Raw genomic sequence first — 16637 nt, forward strand, 5'->3', positions numbered from 1 at the left:
TGCCATGGGTGAACTGTTTGGCGTGATAGATTAGAAAAAGACAGGCTGATTGAATGGTAAAAGTGTGTTTTGAGGCAGGATTTTTGGGCAGAGGTTTGTCACACAGGTATAACTACACGAGTTTAATTGAGTTAATCTGGATTTAATCCTGTGTAAATAAGGGCTGGTCTACACACAAGCTTGCATCAGTTTCCGATTTAGTTATTTCAGTGCAGGTTTTTGTGTAGACCAGCCCTTACAAAAGAATCTGATCCTGTCCATTTAACTACTTTAGTTAATGTCCATCAATAAATTGGAGGTGATGAAGGATCGAGCTCAGAAACCATGTTCTTCCTCCCCTTCTTCTTCCCAGACCCTAGAAATGATGCTGAGAAGGAGAACAACTTGAAAGAACTAATAAAAGAGCTGCCTGACGCCAACTACTGCCTGCTGAAGTACCTGTGCCGGTTCTTGACCCAAGTTGCTGAGCATCACACGGTGAACAGAATGAACATTTTCAATCTGGCCACCATTTTTGGACCAAATTGTTTTCAGTAAGTTCATGGTTTTTTCCCCCCCTCCTTTCTTTCACTTCAGCTGAGCACATTTTGAAGCAGGTGGCACGAGAGACAGCTTAGAATTCTCACCGTTTCAGCTGATCCTATAAATTCCCTAAGCAATGGATGCAGTCTTTAAGGGTAATATTTGGGGTTTGGGTTGTCCTTTTGGGGTGGTGGGAGGGAGTTTGTTGGCATTTTGAAACACTTTTTTTAAGCAGTTTGTTAGGTGGTGTAAACAGGAGAAAAATGGAGCAGAAAATCCCCCAAATTTGTAGAAGGAAGAAAGTTGCATCTACACAACATTCTTCCTTTTCTGCCACACACCATGGAGGCTTCTCTGAGCAACATCTAGAGAGAAGGCATTTAGGGAAGATGGCATCACAGGGCAGCTGGTGGATGCTGCCTGCTCCAGGCTTCCCGGTGGCGAGACATGCAAACCCTCTTGATTTAGGAGTGTGTGATCCAGATCCAATGGAACTGTGGCGCTGACGGGAGCTGTGCTCCTAGAGGGCCCAGAGACCTATCTGGAGGGGATGGGGCTCTGCAGAGAGTGAGTGGGAGTTGCCACGAGATTCACTGGTTCTGCTGACTGCTTCCTTCTGGTTCAGACTCCTCCTCCTTTCTGGAGGCAAGGATGTAATGGACTCCTCCAGGGCTAATGTGAACTTCGGCGTACATTGTGATGGAGCTTCAGATCATAGGGCCCTGCGCAGAGATGCAGAGTTACTGACGGATCGAGCTGAGGTCCTACTCACTTGTTCTTACAGCCATTAACCTCCATGATTCAAAATCCCAGGTGGTTGTCAGAACAATTATTATTTTAGATAACTGCACTGCGTTAAGTGATGAGTGTTCTCAGTCAGTGCTGTCGGGACATCTGCTGGGAGAGCAATACAGCAGTGCACAGACAATCCAGGAAGGTTTTGGAGAGTGTTAGGGACAACTTCCTGGTGCAGTTACTGGAGGAACCAACCAGGGGCTGTTCTCCTCTTGACCTGCTGCTTACAAACAGGGAAGAATTGGTAGGGGAAGTAGAAGTGGGTGGCAACATGGACAGCAGTGACCATGAGATGGTTGAGTTCAGGATCCGCACAAAAGGAAGAAAGGAGAGTAGCAAAATACGGACCCTGGATTTCAGAAAAGCAGACTTTGACTCCCGTAGGGAACTGATGGGCAGGATCCCCTGGGAGGCTAATATGAGGGGAAAGGAGTCCAGGAAAGCTGGCTGTAATTTAAAGAAGCCTTATTGAGGGCACAGGAACAAACCATTCTGATGTGCAGAACGAATAGCAAATATGGCAGGCGACCAGCTTGGTTTAACAGTGAAATCTTCGGTGAGCTTAAACACAAAAAGGAAGCTTACAAGAAGTGGAAACTTGGTCAGATGACTAGGGAGGAGTATAAAAATATTGCTCAAGCATGCAGGGGTGTAATCCGGAAGGCCAAAACACAACTGGAGTTGCAGCTAGCAAGGGATGTGAAGGGTAACAAGACGGGTTTCTACAGGCATGTTAGCAACAAGAAAAAGGTCAGGGAAAGTGTGGGACCCTTAATGCATGGGGGAGGCAACCTAGTGACATGATGATGTGGAAAAAGCTGAAGTACTCAATGCTTTTTTTGCCTCGGTTTTCACAGACGAGGTTAGCTCCCACACTGCTGTGCTGGGCAACACAGTATGGGGAGGAGGTGAATAGCCCTCAGTGGTGAAAGAACAGGTTAAGGACTATTTAGAAAAGCTGGACATGCACAAGTCCATGGGTCCAGATCTAATGCATCCGAGGGTACTGAGGGAATTGGCTGATGTGATTGCAGAGCCATTGGTCATTATCTTTGAAAACTCGTGGTGATCGGGGGAGGTCCTGAATGATTGGAAAAAGGCAAATATAGTGCCCATCTTTAAAAAAGGGAAGAAGGAGAACCTGGGAAACTACAGACCAGTCAGCCTCACCTCAGACCCTGGAAAAATCATGGAGCAGGTCCTCAAGGAAACCATTTTGAAGCAGTTGGAGGAGAGGACGGTGATCAGGAACAGTCAACATGGATTCACCAAGGGCAAGTCATGCCTGACTAACCAGATTGCCTTCTACGATGAGGATAACTGGCTCTGTGGATATGGGGAAAGCAGTGGATGTGATATATCTTGACTTTAGCAAAGCTTTTGATACGGTCTCCTACAGTATTCTTGCCAGCAAGTTAAAAAGTATGGATTGGATGAATGGACTATAAGGTGGATAGAAAGCTGGCTAGGTCGTCAGGCTCAATGGGTAGTGATCAACAGCTCGATGTCTAGTTGGCAGCCGATATCAAGCAAAGTGCTCCTGGGGCCGGTTTTATACAACATCTTTATTAATGATCTGGACAATGGGATAGATTTCACCCTCAGCAAGTTTGCGGATGACACTAAGCTGGGGGGAGAGGTAGATATGCTGGAGGGTAGGGATAGGGTCCAGAGTGACCTAGACAAATTGGAGGATTGGGACAAAAGAAATCTGATGAGGTTCAACAAGGACAAGTGCAGAGTCCTGCACTTAGGACGGAAGAATCCCATGCACTGCTACAGAGGCCCTGGAGGTTTTTCGCCTTCCTCCGCAGCATGGGGCAGGGGTCGCTTGCTGGAGGATTCTCTGCGACTTGAAGTCTTTAAATCATGTTTTGGGGACTTCAACAGCTGAGTCAAGGGAGAGAATTATTCCAGGAGTGGGTGGGTCAGCTTTTGTGGCCCGCATCATGCGGGAGGTCAGACTAGATGATCATAATGGTCCCTTCTGACCTTAAAGTCTATGAGTCTATGAGGCTGGGGACCGACTGGCTAAGCAGCAGTTCTGCAGAAAAGGACCTGGGGATTACAGTGGATGAGAAGCTGGATATGAGTCAGCAGCGTGCCCTTGTTGCCAAGAAGGCTAACGGCATATTGGGCTGCATTAGTAGGAGCATTGCCAGCAGATCAAGGGAAGTGATTATTCCCCTCTATTCGGCACTGATGAGGCCACATCTGAAGTACTGTGTCCAGTTTGTAGCCCCCCACTACAGAAAGGATGTGGACAAATTGGACAGAGTCCAGCGGAGGGCAACGAAAATGATCAGGGGGCTGGGGCACATGATTTACGAGGAGAGGCTGAGGGAACTGGGCTTGTTTAGTCTGCAGAAGAGAAGAATGAGGGGGGATTTGATAGCAGCCTTCAACTACCTGAAGGGGTGTTCAAAAGAGGATGGAGCTCGGCTGTTCTCAGTGGTGGCAGATGACAGAACAAGGAGCAATGGTCTCAAGTTGCGGTTGGGGAGGTCTAGGTTGGATATTAAGAAACACTATTTCACTAGGATAGTGGTGAAGCACTGGAATGGGTTACCTAGGGAGGTGGTGGAATCTCCATCCTTAGTAGTTTTTAAGGCCTGGCTTGACAAAGCCCTGGTTGGGATGATTTAGTTGGTGTTAGTCCTGCTCTGAGCAGGGGGTTGGATTAGATGACCTCCTGAGGTCTCTTCCAACCCTAATCTTCTATGATTCTGTGTCAAATTATTGCCGTTTGAAACTTTAACCAGCTTGTTGGTGGTGGGGACATGGTGTGTTTGGTTTTCTTTGAGGTTGAAGAGCCCATAAATAAACCTGAAAGTTACAGATAATCTCGTAAATTTTATAGTGTTGTTAGTCTCCATTCATTACTGGAATCAGAAAAAAACTCAGTACCACAGGATTGCAAACATTGGTGTATACAGAGTCACACATGTGGGTCACCATTAAGAAGCTAACATTTACCAGCACTTACACACAGGAATAGAAATGGTCATGAATTGTGTGACTGAAGATTTGCATTGGAAAATGCTGCTTTGTTGAAATGGAAACTTTTCCTGGAAATGGGCAAGTTTCGATGAAACTTTCGTTGGGGAAGGTTTCTGAGGTCCAGGATGGAATTTCTGGTCAGAACACAAGAATAGTTAAATGCCCAGTGGTTAGGGCACTTGCCTGGGTAATGGGAGACCCAGGTTCAAGTATCTGCTCCGAATCAGGCAGGACTTGAAGCTGGGTCAGCCACATCCCAGGTGAGTGCTCTGACCACCAGCTTGTTGGAGTTTGGGTTGGGTGTGTCTTTGTTTTTTTGTTTTAAAAAAATGTTGAAAGGTCTTGGTTTTTTCCTTGATGTGCAACGGGAATATATCTGAAATCTCAAAGCTTCGCAGGACAGGAAGACTGCTGCCACCCAGCTCTAGAAATGGGTATCAGAGCAGCTATGCAGGACATTGAATATTAAAAAATATGTTCTTTTGGGGCTTCTTTTTGTCATTGGAATCTGTGGTCTTGTTCATCAATGAGCAAGCAGAGAAGTTATTTTTTTTAACAAAGCAGAACAAAGAGCTTTACAAGAAGAAAGTGAAGTTCTGCATTATAGCCTTCAACTCCTCATGACTCCTCGTTCATTTTCTTAATGAATGACTCTCAAGATGAAGTGTCCATCCAATGATGTATTTTGATGAGGAGGGAAGGAAAAGGTGGCATGACCCACAGGTGGAAATGGAAAACTTCCAAAGAAAAGCAGATAGGTTTGAAATCCACTGAAGTATTTGGTATGCTAGAGCTGAGGGATGTGCTGGACACAGGGCAGACGGGGATGCCTTTAGCCTAGTGTGGGTTAGATTTATTTGCCTAAAATTCTCCACCATTGCTGCCAGCTGCACTGTGATAGCAATGGGGAGTGCTAGCATAGATGGTGGCCTGGTAGTTGCTGGTGTTTTAAACCTGCTCTGAAAGGGTTGAAGGACCGGGTGGTTACAGTGCTGCTGTCTGGTCTGTACTAGAGCTCTGCCACTGGTGTTGGCAGTGGTCAGAATTTAGAGACAAAGGAAAAGTGAGTGTTATGCCAAGGAAAGTGAAGTGCCATGATTCTGTGTGTTTCCACCTTTTTATTCACTATTTCTCAAGTGAAAAAAAGAAAAGATCAAAATACCAGGTCAGTGTAGTTCTCCGTACAGAAAAGATAAAGCCCCTATGCCTAGTTACTGTTGTTTTGAGGTCGAAGTGACTGCGGAGGACATGGGGCTGGTCTGTATTCGTTTACAAATACTATGTTACCCAGCGTTGGGAATGGTAACAGTATGACTGTACTGAGTTAGTAGAATGTTTTATACGTATGCTGGTTTAGTTTAATAGCAGGGCTGATAGGAAACTAACAGGAAGGCAACACAATGGCCCCAGATGAGCAGCCTTCTGCCTGAGCTATTAGCTGGGAAGTACTAGCAAAGTAATAAGCCTTGTTTTGCCACGGCTGGGATCCAAAAGCTCAGAAGGACACTAAGCAATTCAATAGTCCCTCTCTTGGGCAGGGGAGTCATTATCAGGGAACTGTCCCTTGGGAATAGAGACATGCTCCACTGGAGGGTCTGAAGAATCAAAACCTCCCTGGCCCCCTGCCACAGGGTGATGGGGCTTGGGTAAGACAGACACGCCTATAAGCTTGTTGTTATGCTTTGTTCCAGCTGCTAAAATTAAACAATACTCTGGTTTGAGGAAAATGTCTGGTATTCACTGCTGATGGTAATCTCCCAAAGGTAAGACAGGCAGGTGCCAGTCCCCGTTGGCTTATTTTTCTTCTTAGCTTTTGACAGTTGGCTGCTATATCTTTATAAGATCGAGACATGTCAGAGAGAAGAGATGTAGATTCTTATTATAATAAGTCCATATTTATTTTCAACCCAAGAAAATTCTTTTAAGCATTTCAGCAGACCCATTCTTCTAGCAGCATGGTGCTATTGAAGGAATGGTCCTCAGCTGTTCAGGGGTCTGCTGGTAATAGGTAATTATACACTATACTGAGGAGAAAGAGGTTCTAAACCATGAGCAATAATTCAGATTTCTTCAGCCCAGTTCTCTGGTTGTGTAAGTGCGTGAAACTGAAAGTCAGTGGTATTGCATCCTGTTCAGCTCTCCTGGCTAGTGTGGAAGGGGAACGTAGGACCAAGGCTCTGGCCTCACGCTGCTCTTCCCTGCCTTCTTTGCGTCTAGTGCCAGAGGCCCTCCAGACGTGTCCTGTTTTTGAGCTCAGGAAGCGCTAAATGTCTGCTCATGGATGGTCACCTGTAAGAGGTGCAGTGAGGAGGGAGGCTCCTTGCACTGTCTCTTCTCCTAGTCCCCCTTTCAGGGTTCTCTGGCTAACAGTACACTGTGTGTCACCCCAGGGTTTCTGTCCTGAACAAATCTATCTCATTCTGAAGTAGATGAACAATATTGTTGGTTCTTTTTTCCCCCACACAGAGGTTTGTGTTGGGAGGGAGAAGCTCATGCATCCAACTCTAAGTGCTGATATAAGTTGTCCAGTGATGCTGGTTACATTGCTTGGAAATAGTACAGGAGAGTTTCCTAGTCTGATCTGTGGAGTGTAGTTAGCAATGGGATATTTTCCTCTGAGACTTCCCTTCTTCTTTAGCTTAGCTTGCCCAATCATCCCCTGAGCTCCATACTCCTGATCAGGCCTCTTCTACTTTGGAGGGAGAGGGTTCGTGGAAGGTCTTCTACAGGGGCTGCGGTGCAGAGATGGAGCTGGGATGCAGCTGCACTCTGTTGCATTTTACTCTGCAAAGTCTGCTGACAACAGAGTTGATATTCATACCTAAATGAGTGCTGCTGGAAGGGTCCATGCCTGCATGCCAGTTAGAAAAGGGAATTTTGTGTAAGAACTGGGTGGGTGGTGAATGGTGGCATGCTCCTATGGGGGTGAAGGGAGGGGAGAGGAGGAGCAGGCAGGAGCTGACCATGCATAGAGGTAGAGCATCTTGCCAACGTGAGGATCTGTGGGGATTAGGAAATTCTTCCCTTTATGGGAGATGCATTAGATGGGAACTCCATAGGTGAGCTTCTTAGAATCGCGTAGGTCCTCTGAACACCTCCCATGGGTATTTCCACAGGAGGGCATGGTGTGGTCCCTCCAGTATATGTCTGTTTTTATTTGGACAAGGCCATACCACATGCCATTGTGGAGCCAAGAAAAATATAATAAAAATGTAGGTTTCCTGGTCTCCCCCAAAGTCTTGTCTGCAATCGGGAACTGCTCCGATTAAGCAGTCGATGGAGCTGTGCTGGGACTGACCCCTAAGAGTAGACAAGGGCAACCGGAGTTTTGCAGTGATTGAGCTAATCAGGTTTTACCCCAATTATGAGAAGGGATAAACCTCCATGAGCCCGGTCTGTGCAAACCCTTGCATACCTTTGTCTATGCTTAGGGATCAGCATTGATGCAGCTATTATCTATTGCTGAATAAGGCTATTCCTGAGTGTGGGTAAAAGCTAAGAGTTCCAGACATGCTGATTTTTCCACTGAGGAGTGGAGCTGGAAGGAAGAGGAGTTCAGTAAATCCTAACCACTAATTCCAGTTCCAGTATAGTCCAAAGTGAAATATTTAGTAAGGGTGTATTTTGAATTAGGATAATAAGGGATTTATTTTTGTAGCTCTGATTTGAATACTGTTGTTTGTCATACTCTCCTAGATCCTCGAACATCTCTTCCATTTCTGTCAATCCTACTTCATAATCTGTACATCGCAGCAGCTGTTTGAACTGGTGGGGATTTTCATGCCCAAACCCTTGACTTTTTCTTAATTTCTTCATGTAAAGATGGAGGCAGACTAGCAGCTCACTAGACGCTCTAGCCCGCACAGGGCAAAAGACAAAATGGCGTTCTGACATGAACTAGGAGACTAGAAATAGCAATTAAAGCATGAAAAGTTGCAAAACTGCCCCAAAGTTTATGCTACTGAAAATTAACAAATTCCAGAAATGTGATACTGGTGTGTAAATAATTATTAGCTCAATCATGAGTATTTTTTTACGTTGGTGCTTTGCATGCTGCATGGCAATTTCCCCCTCGCACTGCTTCTTTTCTGTTACAACATTAAAAGGTTGCCTGTTGACACTTTTACAGTGCTCACTGACTACTGTTAATTTCCCAGTATTGATTAAGAGAGAGGTCAGTGAATGCTAACGTGATTTCTAGTAGTGTCGATTACTTGGTGTTTGTTTCAGAACCTGTTTGTCAACTCACAGTTTAAGGCCTTGATTGTTTTATGGATTATTTTACAGTAACATTTCTTATTTGAGTTTGATGGCATGGTAAATGAGTCTTGATTAACAATTGAATTGGGTGGGGTTTTTTTAACAAAGCTATTAAACAATGAACAAGGCTCCCAATGTCAGCAACATGGAGACCCATTTTTATTAGTAAATTAAATGCTGGCCAAAACACTTGGTCAGAACAAGGTAATGTACTCATTTGACTTCCTTTTCTCCTTTGGAACGCAGTTGCCGCATGTATTTGTGAACTATCACAAATTGTTGCAAAGTTTTAGCATCCAGTGTAAATGGTGCAGAAAGAGAGAACCTTTAGAAAGATGTGCCCAGCTGAAACAAATAGAGAAGACCTTGCACAACAAACTAATAATTTGTTTATAAAATAAAATATAGCCACGGACAGCATCTAGCCTTGAATATCAGGGCTGGTGGTGGCCTAGTGTTCATGTCATATTCTACAAATTAATAACAATAAAACCTTGTACTTATGTAGAACTTGGCGTCTGGAAGGACATCCAAATAACTTTTCAAGCTGTATTTAGGAATCTCTCTGTTCCTCAGTGGAGTTTAGCCATCTCCAGGGTTGAATGTGACAACTATTACTATTAGTGCACAACAACCAACATAACAATTTAGAACAGGAAACAAAGAAAAATACTTCAGCTAGTTGCAACTGATAGGAGAATTTGTAGGCAGAGTGGGCCTGATCCAAAGCCCACTGAAGCCAATGGGTATCTTCTATTTGGTTCAGGCCCATTATGATCTCGCTAATTGGAATATGGCTGAAATGCTGGGGCTAACACTCCTGTTTCCATAGGATCCCAAAGAGCACGTGTGATTATGACTGTAGTTTTATGTGTCATCTGAAAGACACCACAGTGCCTCTAACACCATGTTGGGACATTTCATGTGTCTCCCAAAAATTCATTAAACAAAACATGACTTTTTAATTAACCACAGTGTCTTTCACTGGATCAGAGCAGCAGCAACGACGAAAATAAAGTGACAAAGTGAATTGAGTTGGCACAGTGTGAGGGATCCTTCATTAAGCTACTTTATTTTGGGGTGTTGTCTCCAGATTGCCTTCAACTGCAACTGACTGCCATAGAAAATGTCCCACATCTGAAAGGTGCGCTTACCATGGTTTATAAGCTCTATGCTCCACCCCTGTAATTTTGAAAGGATACCCTTAGCCATTAAAACTCCACTTTGTTTATAAGCACCACAAAACATTTTGTAAACTCCATAGTCTATGGAGTTTGTAAATTGTGTAAACCAAATAGCCTTATTCAAGGAGTTTGGAAGTTTGACAGATCACAGAGCAACATTTGTAAGCTCTGCAAACCAAACAGCTTCTATTCTGGAAACATAGCTCTTTAGGAAGGTGTAATTTTATACCTTCCTCTGCCAGCTGGTAAACTGTGGTCCTGTATAACTTTTTCTTGAAATCATAGCTAAAAACATGTTTGTTTCTTTTATATCTTCTGATTGTTCTACTTATTACTTTATTCTGCATTTGTATTACTTAAATCTATAAATTGGTGCATGAAGGTCTATATGAAAGCTCCTTTATGGAATGATGATGTGATGGATCATCAGGAAAGACAAAGCAGCCACAGTGATGAAATTTAAAATAGTGCAAATTGTGAGTACCTTTAAAAGCAGATGGATGCTATTTTAAAGCGCAGTATTAAAAGGCGTTGTCTGTTGTTGCTTTTTCTGCTTGCTGGATATTTTCCCTTTTGTGATGACAAAATAAGTTTAATTGCCTCAAGTGGAGGCTTATTATTGTGATGGACAAGAACATTTTTCTTTCTGATATTGTTGTTTTGCAGCTGGCTTCCATAAATAGGCATTGTTCCCTTTTCTTGTCCCTTGTGTATTTCTTCTTTGTTGATGGTAGTGTGATAGCTGGAGAACACTTTCCAGAGGATGTGATAACTCTTCAGAAGAATTTTGTACATGTACATTTGGTTGTTGTCATACATGGATTTTGATGCCTCAGGATTTTATAACACATCTTACACGTTTTATAACAGGGAACAGAGGAAACTTACAGAGATCAAATGGGCAACAAATATTGGCTGTTTATTCCAATCTCTATTGGTTCACCCCTACAAAAGTATGCAAATGTTTGATTTCAGGAGGATTACTTGTGCTGAATAATTTTTTCAGGATCTGGCCCTATGAATATCTGAAATATTTCATATGGAGGATTACTGTGGGTTCTGAATAAGGGTCCTCCCCACCCCGTCCCCTTAATCAAGCCTGTATGGCCTAGTACTTTGTACAACTCTCAATTTGTGCATCTGCAGCTAATAAATTGCAGCCTACTTAAAACCCACTCACAGGTGATAGTGTGGGGCTGCACATGTAGCATCCTGTTAGGAAAAAAACATCCGCTGGGGTTTCTTTTCTTTTTTTAGTGAGACATGTTCTTTTGCTTGGGCAGGTAAGTTTGGACATTGACAGATGCCCTGCTAGGAATAGGGTTGAAGTCATGGCCAAACAACAGTAGTTTGAGTTGTGATCTCTTGGAACCAGAGAGGGTGCATATTCTCCTGTTTCCCTGCTCCAATCAGTTCTCCTGCACTCCAACCCTGGCTATGGGGTTTTAGGCCAACAGTGAATTGCACCATTGCACAGACTGCACTTCTGCTTCATTTATTTGCCCTAGATAACTATTTCACCCACATCTAAATCATTATACCCCCTGGTAGACTGCCAGGGTACAAACTCCAGTGTGTGCGCGTTTTAAATAAATTGTCTCTGGTGTACTCTTGCATCACTGTGTCTGAAGAACGCAAGGAAAAGGAAGAAAAGGTGTGGAGATAGACCACAGCGTAACTCTAATAGTACACTATGAACCAAATTACCTTTTCAACTTCTGTTTACTGCTTGGAAGAATAAAATCTCTGTGTAAAAAACAAAATGGGATTTTAATATTTGTAATGGCTGAGACTCAGATTTGTTTTCCCCCTCTACAATTTGTCAAGCATTTCTTGGGATTCCAGAGTGGAATGTATTGATTTTGTGAAAGGGCTGTTTGCTGGACATATTTGCTGTATGAAAGCCAAGGATCCAAACCAAATTTTGGTTTATTGCTTAATTTGCAAAAGTTAAAAATGTGACCCAAATTTCAACAGGGGTTATTCATTTGAATTGTAACTATTTTGGCTGCTGGTGACATGTTACGTGTACAGACATAGCGCACAGACTATTAAAATGAAAGTAGAGGGACTGAATCTTTAAAACTAGAATTGTTGTTTAACTTTTAGCATTGGCCCGAAGTGCCTTTCAGGCTATGTTTGGTTAGATTTTGTCTCAGCCCCCACTGCTCCTGCTCCTGCAGTGAGCTCTACACACCTGGACTGTAAGCTTGGGGCCAGGGTATTCATTAAAAAAGATACCTCAGAACATGAATTGGTGTAATAGTCACTATCGCAAATTAAGCTTAGACTATAACTCCTGTTATGTACAGTACGATTGACACTGGTTGAAACCTTTTTGAAAAACTTTCCTTTTGGGGTGAAACTCTGTAGGAGCTCACTCCAGATCAAGGCCGACTCCAGGCACCAGCTAAGGAAGCAGGTGCTTGGGGCGGCCAATAGAAAGGGGCGGCATGTCTGGGTCTTCTCCGGGAATTTGGCGGTGGGTCCCTCAGTCCCTCTCTTCCTCTTTGAGCTGCCGCCGAAGAGGAAGAGAGGGAGTGAAGGACTCGCTGCCGAACTGCCACTGAAGGGCTGCCGATCGGCGCTTTTTTTTTTTTTCCCACCGCTTGGGGCGGCAGAAAACCTGGAGCCGGCCCTGCTCCAGATATTTTTTTTTATTTTGGGCTTGAAGAAAGCAATTTAAGCCATTTTGAGCTACTGAAGAATAAAGGAAATATGTTTTTTGAGCTACTGAAGAATGAAGGAAATATGTTTTTTAACTAAAATATATAAGTGCTCTTTTTTTGCTGACTGGTAGCTCAAAATCACTTAGGCCTGGTCTACACTGGGAGGGGGTGGGGGGGGATCAATCTAAGTTACACAACTTCAGCTACGTGAATAACGTAGCTGAAGTCGATGTACTTAGATCTATTCACCGCGGTGTCTTCACTGCGGTGAGTCGACCGCTGCCGCTCCCCCGTTGACTCTGCCTGCGCCTCTTGCGGCGGTGGAGTACAGGAGTCGATGGGAGAGCGTTCGGGGGTCGATTTATTGCGTCTAAGATGTGATAAATCGTCCCCTGCTGGATTGATCGCTGCCTGCCGATCCAGTGGATAGTATAGACATACCCTTAGACAAAAAATTCAGATGAGGCACATACCTAGTCCTCAATGAGGAATAGTTATTGTCAACTGTGAAGGAAGAAAATTCTGAGTTAAGCAAATATTTCAACTCTTGTAATTTTTTTTTGTGAGCATGATGAGTAGGGAATTTCAAAGACTTTTGCAGATCCTAAGGAAGCCTTGATATATTGAAATCCAAATGCTACAGACATGGGTTACTTGATGAAATCACCCAGCAGGACTAAAATTCTGGTCCTACACCTCCAAAACACAGGCCCTTACCGCTTGAGCTAAAAAGAGAACTTGTTATCAGGCAATAGAGCTAGGCCCCCAGCATTAGAGCCAAACCTACATACAAACATTATTATGCCTCAGCCAGGCATGAGGAGATTTCTGAACATTTGTCCTGCCTTGCTAGGGGTTGGACTGGAATTAATCCCTGGTGCTGTTTGGGAAGAAGTGTTGTTGATTTTTCCCTTGTATTTCTCCACAAAGATGTGACCAAAGGGTATGATTTCCCTTCTCTTACTAGACCCAACACTAGTCAGGACTTTAGTATTGCTACAGCTACAGCAGCTCACTCCTCTGGTCCCCAGTGATCATGTTCAGCAAAGTAGATTAGGCATTGTTTCTGCTCCCCATTGAACTGCTCATCAGTGAGGTGTGAGGGGAGCCTCTGTAGCCACTCCTTCTGCGTGATGCAACTGGAGCCTTCATTGGGATGGGCAGGGCTCACAGGGATTTTCTCACAGGGCAGGGATCAAAAGGAGTCTGTTTCTGGACTGATTGCAAAGTTGGATGGATGTGAGTAGGAGGAGAGGAGAAGTAGAAATAACGATTGTGAGTAGGGGGGAGTTTTAGGGAGTCCTCTTTGTTTCTTTTTTCCGTTCACAAAAATACCAAGTTTTTGGCATTTAATTTCCTTATTTCAATGCCATGTTAGGGCAGTAAACTGCAACATGGAAAATACCAGAAAATGAAAAATCTAAGGTACTCAGAGGAGTGTCAAATCATTCCTATTTCACATATCTATGTAATAGCTCTTTATTATTAATTAGGCAGTTACATTTACATTTTAATACACAGTTGGAGTAACATGGAGGAGGTAGTGTTACTCTGAGGGCCTTAACTTTTAATATTGTCTGACTTTTTTCATGTATAAATTATTAAGTTGCCATAATATAGTTGTTGGCATCTGATTGTTAGTTACAATACTATAATCCTGTAAGATGCTAAGTGAGTTCTGGAAAAGTTGTTCTTGAGCAAAATGGGACTGAGTCAAAAACCCATAGAAGTCAGAGGAAAGATTCCCATGGACCTCCGTAGACTTTAGATCAGGCCTAGTGTTCGCCCTCTTTGGGGAGTTCCAATAGCACAAGAAGTTCTGACGCGGAAACCGTGTGGCCAGCCCTGTTGTAGACCCTGGGTCTACATAACCTGGGTCTACATAACAACATAACCTGAGGCAAAGCCTGACTGAAGACTTATCATTTCTAAAGCATTCCAAAATTAGTTCTAATTCCCAGCAATCTAGCATTTTAGCATTGTTACCTAAGTGGAGGTGTTAAAGTTTTTTGTTTATTTGTTTAAATTCTGTGAGTGGACTTATTGTTTGTGAAGGCGAGGAATGAATATTACTGGCTGGAGATTAAAGTTTGCACCTTAGTGCTCAGTCGTTGACCTGTAACACACCTGTTACTGTAGACCTGGGCTGCTGCCTCAGACTACAGGCTGCCTCTTCTGTGTGGTTAGGTGTTAGTTTTGTGATGTGTACCCACTACCAGTGTAATTTTCACTCATCACCTGATCCAAACTAGACTATCAAGGCCTTAGAGGGAGTAATAATGTTTTAGAAAAAAACTCCATTCCTGAAAAGTAACTTTGTGGGGTTTGTTGCCTCTTACTGATCTCTAGGTTAAAAATGCTCAGTTTACAAGTAAAGAAACGTTTACTTTTCTAACTTTCAGCTCTTCAGACTCACCCTGCAATCTGAGAGTCATGTTTTATTTCCATTATGTGCATCATCACCACTAAAAAGGTTCAAGGCCTCTGGTTACAAGGCAGGGCAAACTAGGCCCCTGGCTACGCCTGTGGTTGGACTTACAACTCTGTTGTTATTGCATGATGCCCTGGGTAATCTTTTGGTTGTGGTGTACAAGTGCCAGTGATTGGATTTTAGTAAATCTGATGATGCATGAATGGAATAGAATTCAGCTCATTCTCTCTTAGCTCTATCAACTCTGAAGGAGGAGCAGGAGTAAAGTGCAGTAAAAACATTATTTTTGTCACTATCATTGGCAGATATGACTCTGAATGCATGAAAGGAACAAATAGTTGCTGTTAAGAGTAGAACTGCATTGTAAAATTGTGTGTCTATGTAAATAAAATGTCTGGAATGTTTGTAGAGTGTTAGTGGAGATCTGAAGTAATGTGATAGCCAATGAGAATGAAAATAATTGATTCAATAGAAATCTAGCACACTACTACTTATAATTCAAATTATTAATGTTAGACATAGGATAATAACCTATGCACCTGGTCATGTTCCTAAATAACATGAAAATATTTGCAGGCGTGCCATTCCTCTGGTGCATTTTGTAGGCTATTGCATATCTAGGTAGATTATTTTGTATATTTGCCCCACTTGTTGAGTTTCTGTTGCACAATTGGGTTTCAGTGGTGATTATCAGATGTCTGTTCTATCACTTGACCTCCTGTATATGAAATGAACTGGTGACTACTAAAGATTGCAACGCCACTTATGGAGATGGTGTTACTGTGCCAGTGTAATGGGCCACTTACATCAGTGGGAGGCAAATTTAAGCGTAGATGCATGCACAACTAGGGCAATGCAAGGCAGCTTTTGTCGACATAGCTTAGTCGATCTAAGACCGATCAGAGAGACTGTGAAGCTGAAGGCTTAGGCCAACTCTAGGTCTACGTATCAACTGAGAGTCTCTCAGGCTTAATGCTGGTGGAACGTTACTAAAATTGCAGTCAAATATGTAGTGTTTGGACTTTTCTAAATGCTGGTGAACAGATGACTGTAATACTCATGCTAATCTCTGTATTTCTCCTGCTAAGAGTAATATCTGTACATGTGTGTTATATAACTCTCATATGTCTGGGACAGTCTTCATGATAACGAGTCATTGCTGAGTTTTGGGTACACCACTTAGACGAGAGAGTGGTCAGTTGATGCCCATTAAAAAGCAACATGTCCAGAGGAAACTCCTTGAGTCTCAATACAATAGGTAGCAAACAGCTTACAGGACAATGGAGAAGGGGGAACTCCCACACAGGATGACTTCACCGAAGAATTACCTCATGGACTCCCCCATCACCTTTTGCATCTGTGAGCACTGGGGTCAGAACAGTCATATGGCAGGGTTTCTGGGTAAAAGCTGACTAGTGGAAGGAAACAAGATTCTTTTTTACCAGACTGGATCCTAAGAGGCAACGACTTTGTCTGCCAGGTAAAGGACCCTTGGCTGCCACAACTGGGATAAGCCTCAGAAGCTGAACCTATAAGACTTTGTTACTTTGATCAGAAGTTTTATAAATTAATAACCTAAGTTTATCTTTGTCTGTCTCTTTAGTATTCTTGTCCAACTGTTTCTTGCTACATTTTCATTTAAAATGAATAAAGTCTAGATAAGTGTATTGAAGGATCGGACTTACTGTTGTCTTATTGGATAAAGGAGGCCAGGAGGGAGATATGGGGAGGAACGGATGATGGTATGTGTTTGGCCCTTCGGAACAGAGGAACTTG

General features: G+C 43.2%; 1 protein-coding gene across 1 annotated transcript in view; it reads left to right on the forward strand.

Annotated features, from left to right (window-relative positions):
• The window catches only part of FAM13A (family with sequence similarity 13 member A), a 185732-nt gene that overhangs the window by 22249 nt on the left and 146846 nt on the right, over positions 1-16637 (forward strand). Inside the window, exon 4 of the mRNA XM_065404718.1 lies at positions 353-533. Coding sequence (XP_065260790.1) covers positions 353-533 — 181 coding nt within the window. The remainder of the gene's footprint in view (positions 1-352; positions 534-16637) is intronic.

Source organism: Emys orbicularis, chromosome 5 (genome assembly GCF_028017835.1).
Source record: "Emys orbicularis isolate rEmyOrb1 chromosome 5, rEmyOrb1.hap1, whole genome shotgun sequence".
Taxonomy (NCBI): domain Eukaryota; kingdom Metazoa; phylum Chordata; order Testudines; family Emydidae; genus Emys; species Emys orbicularis.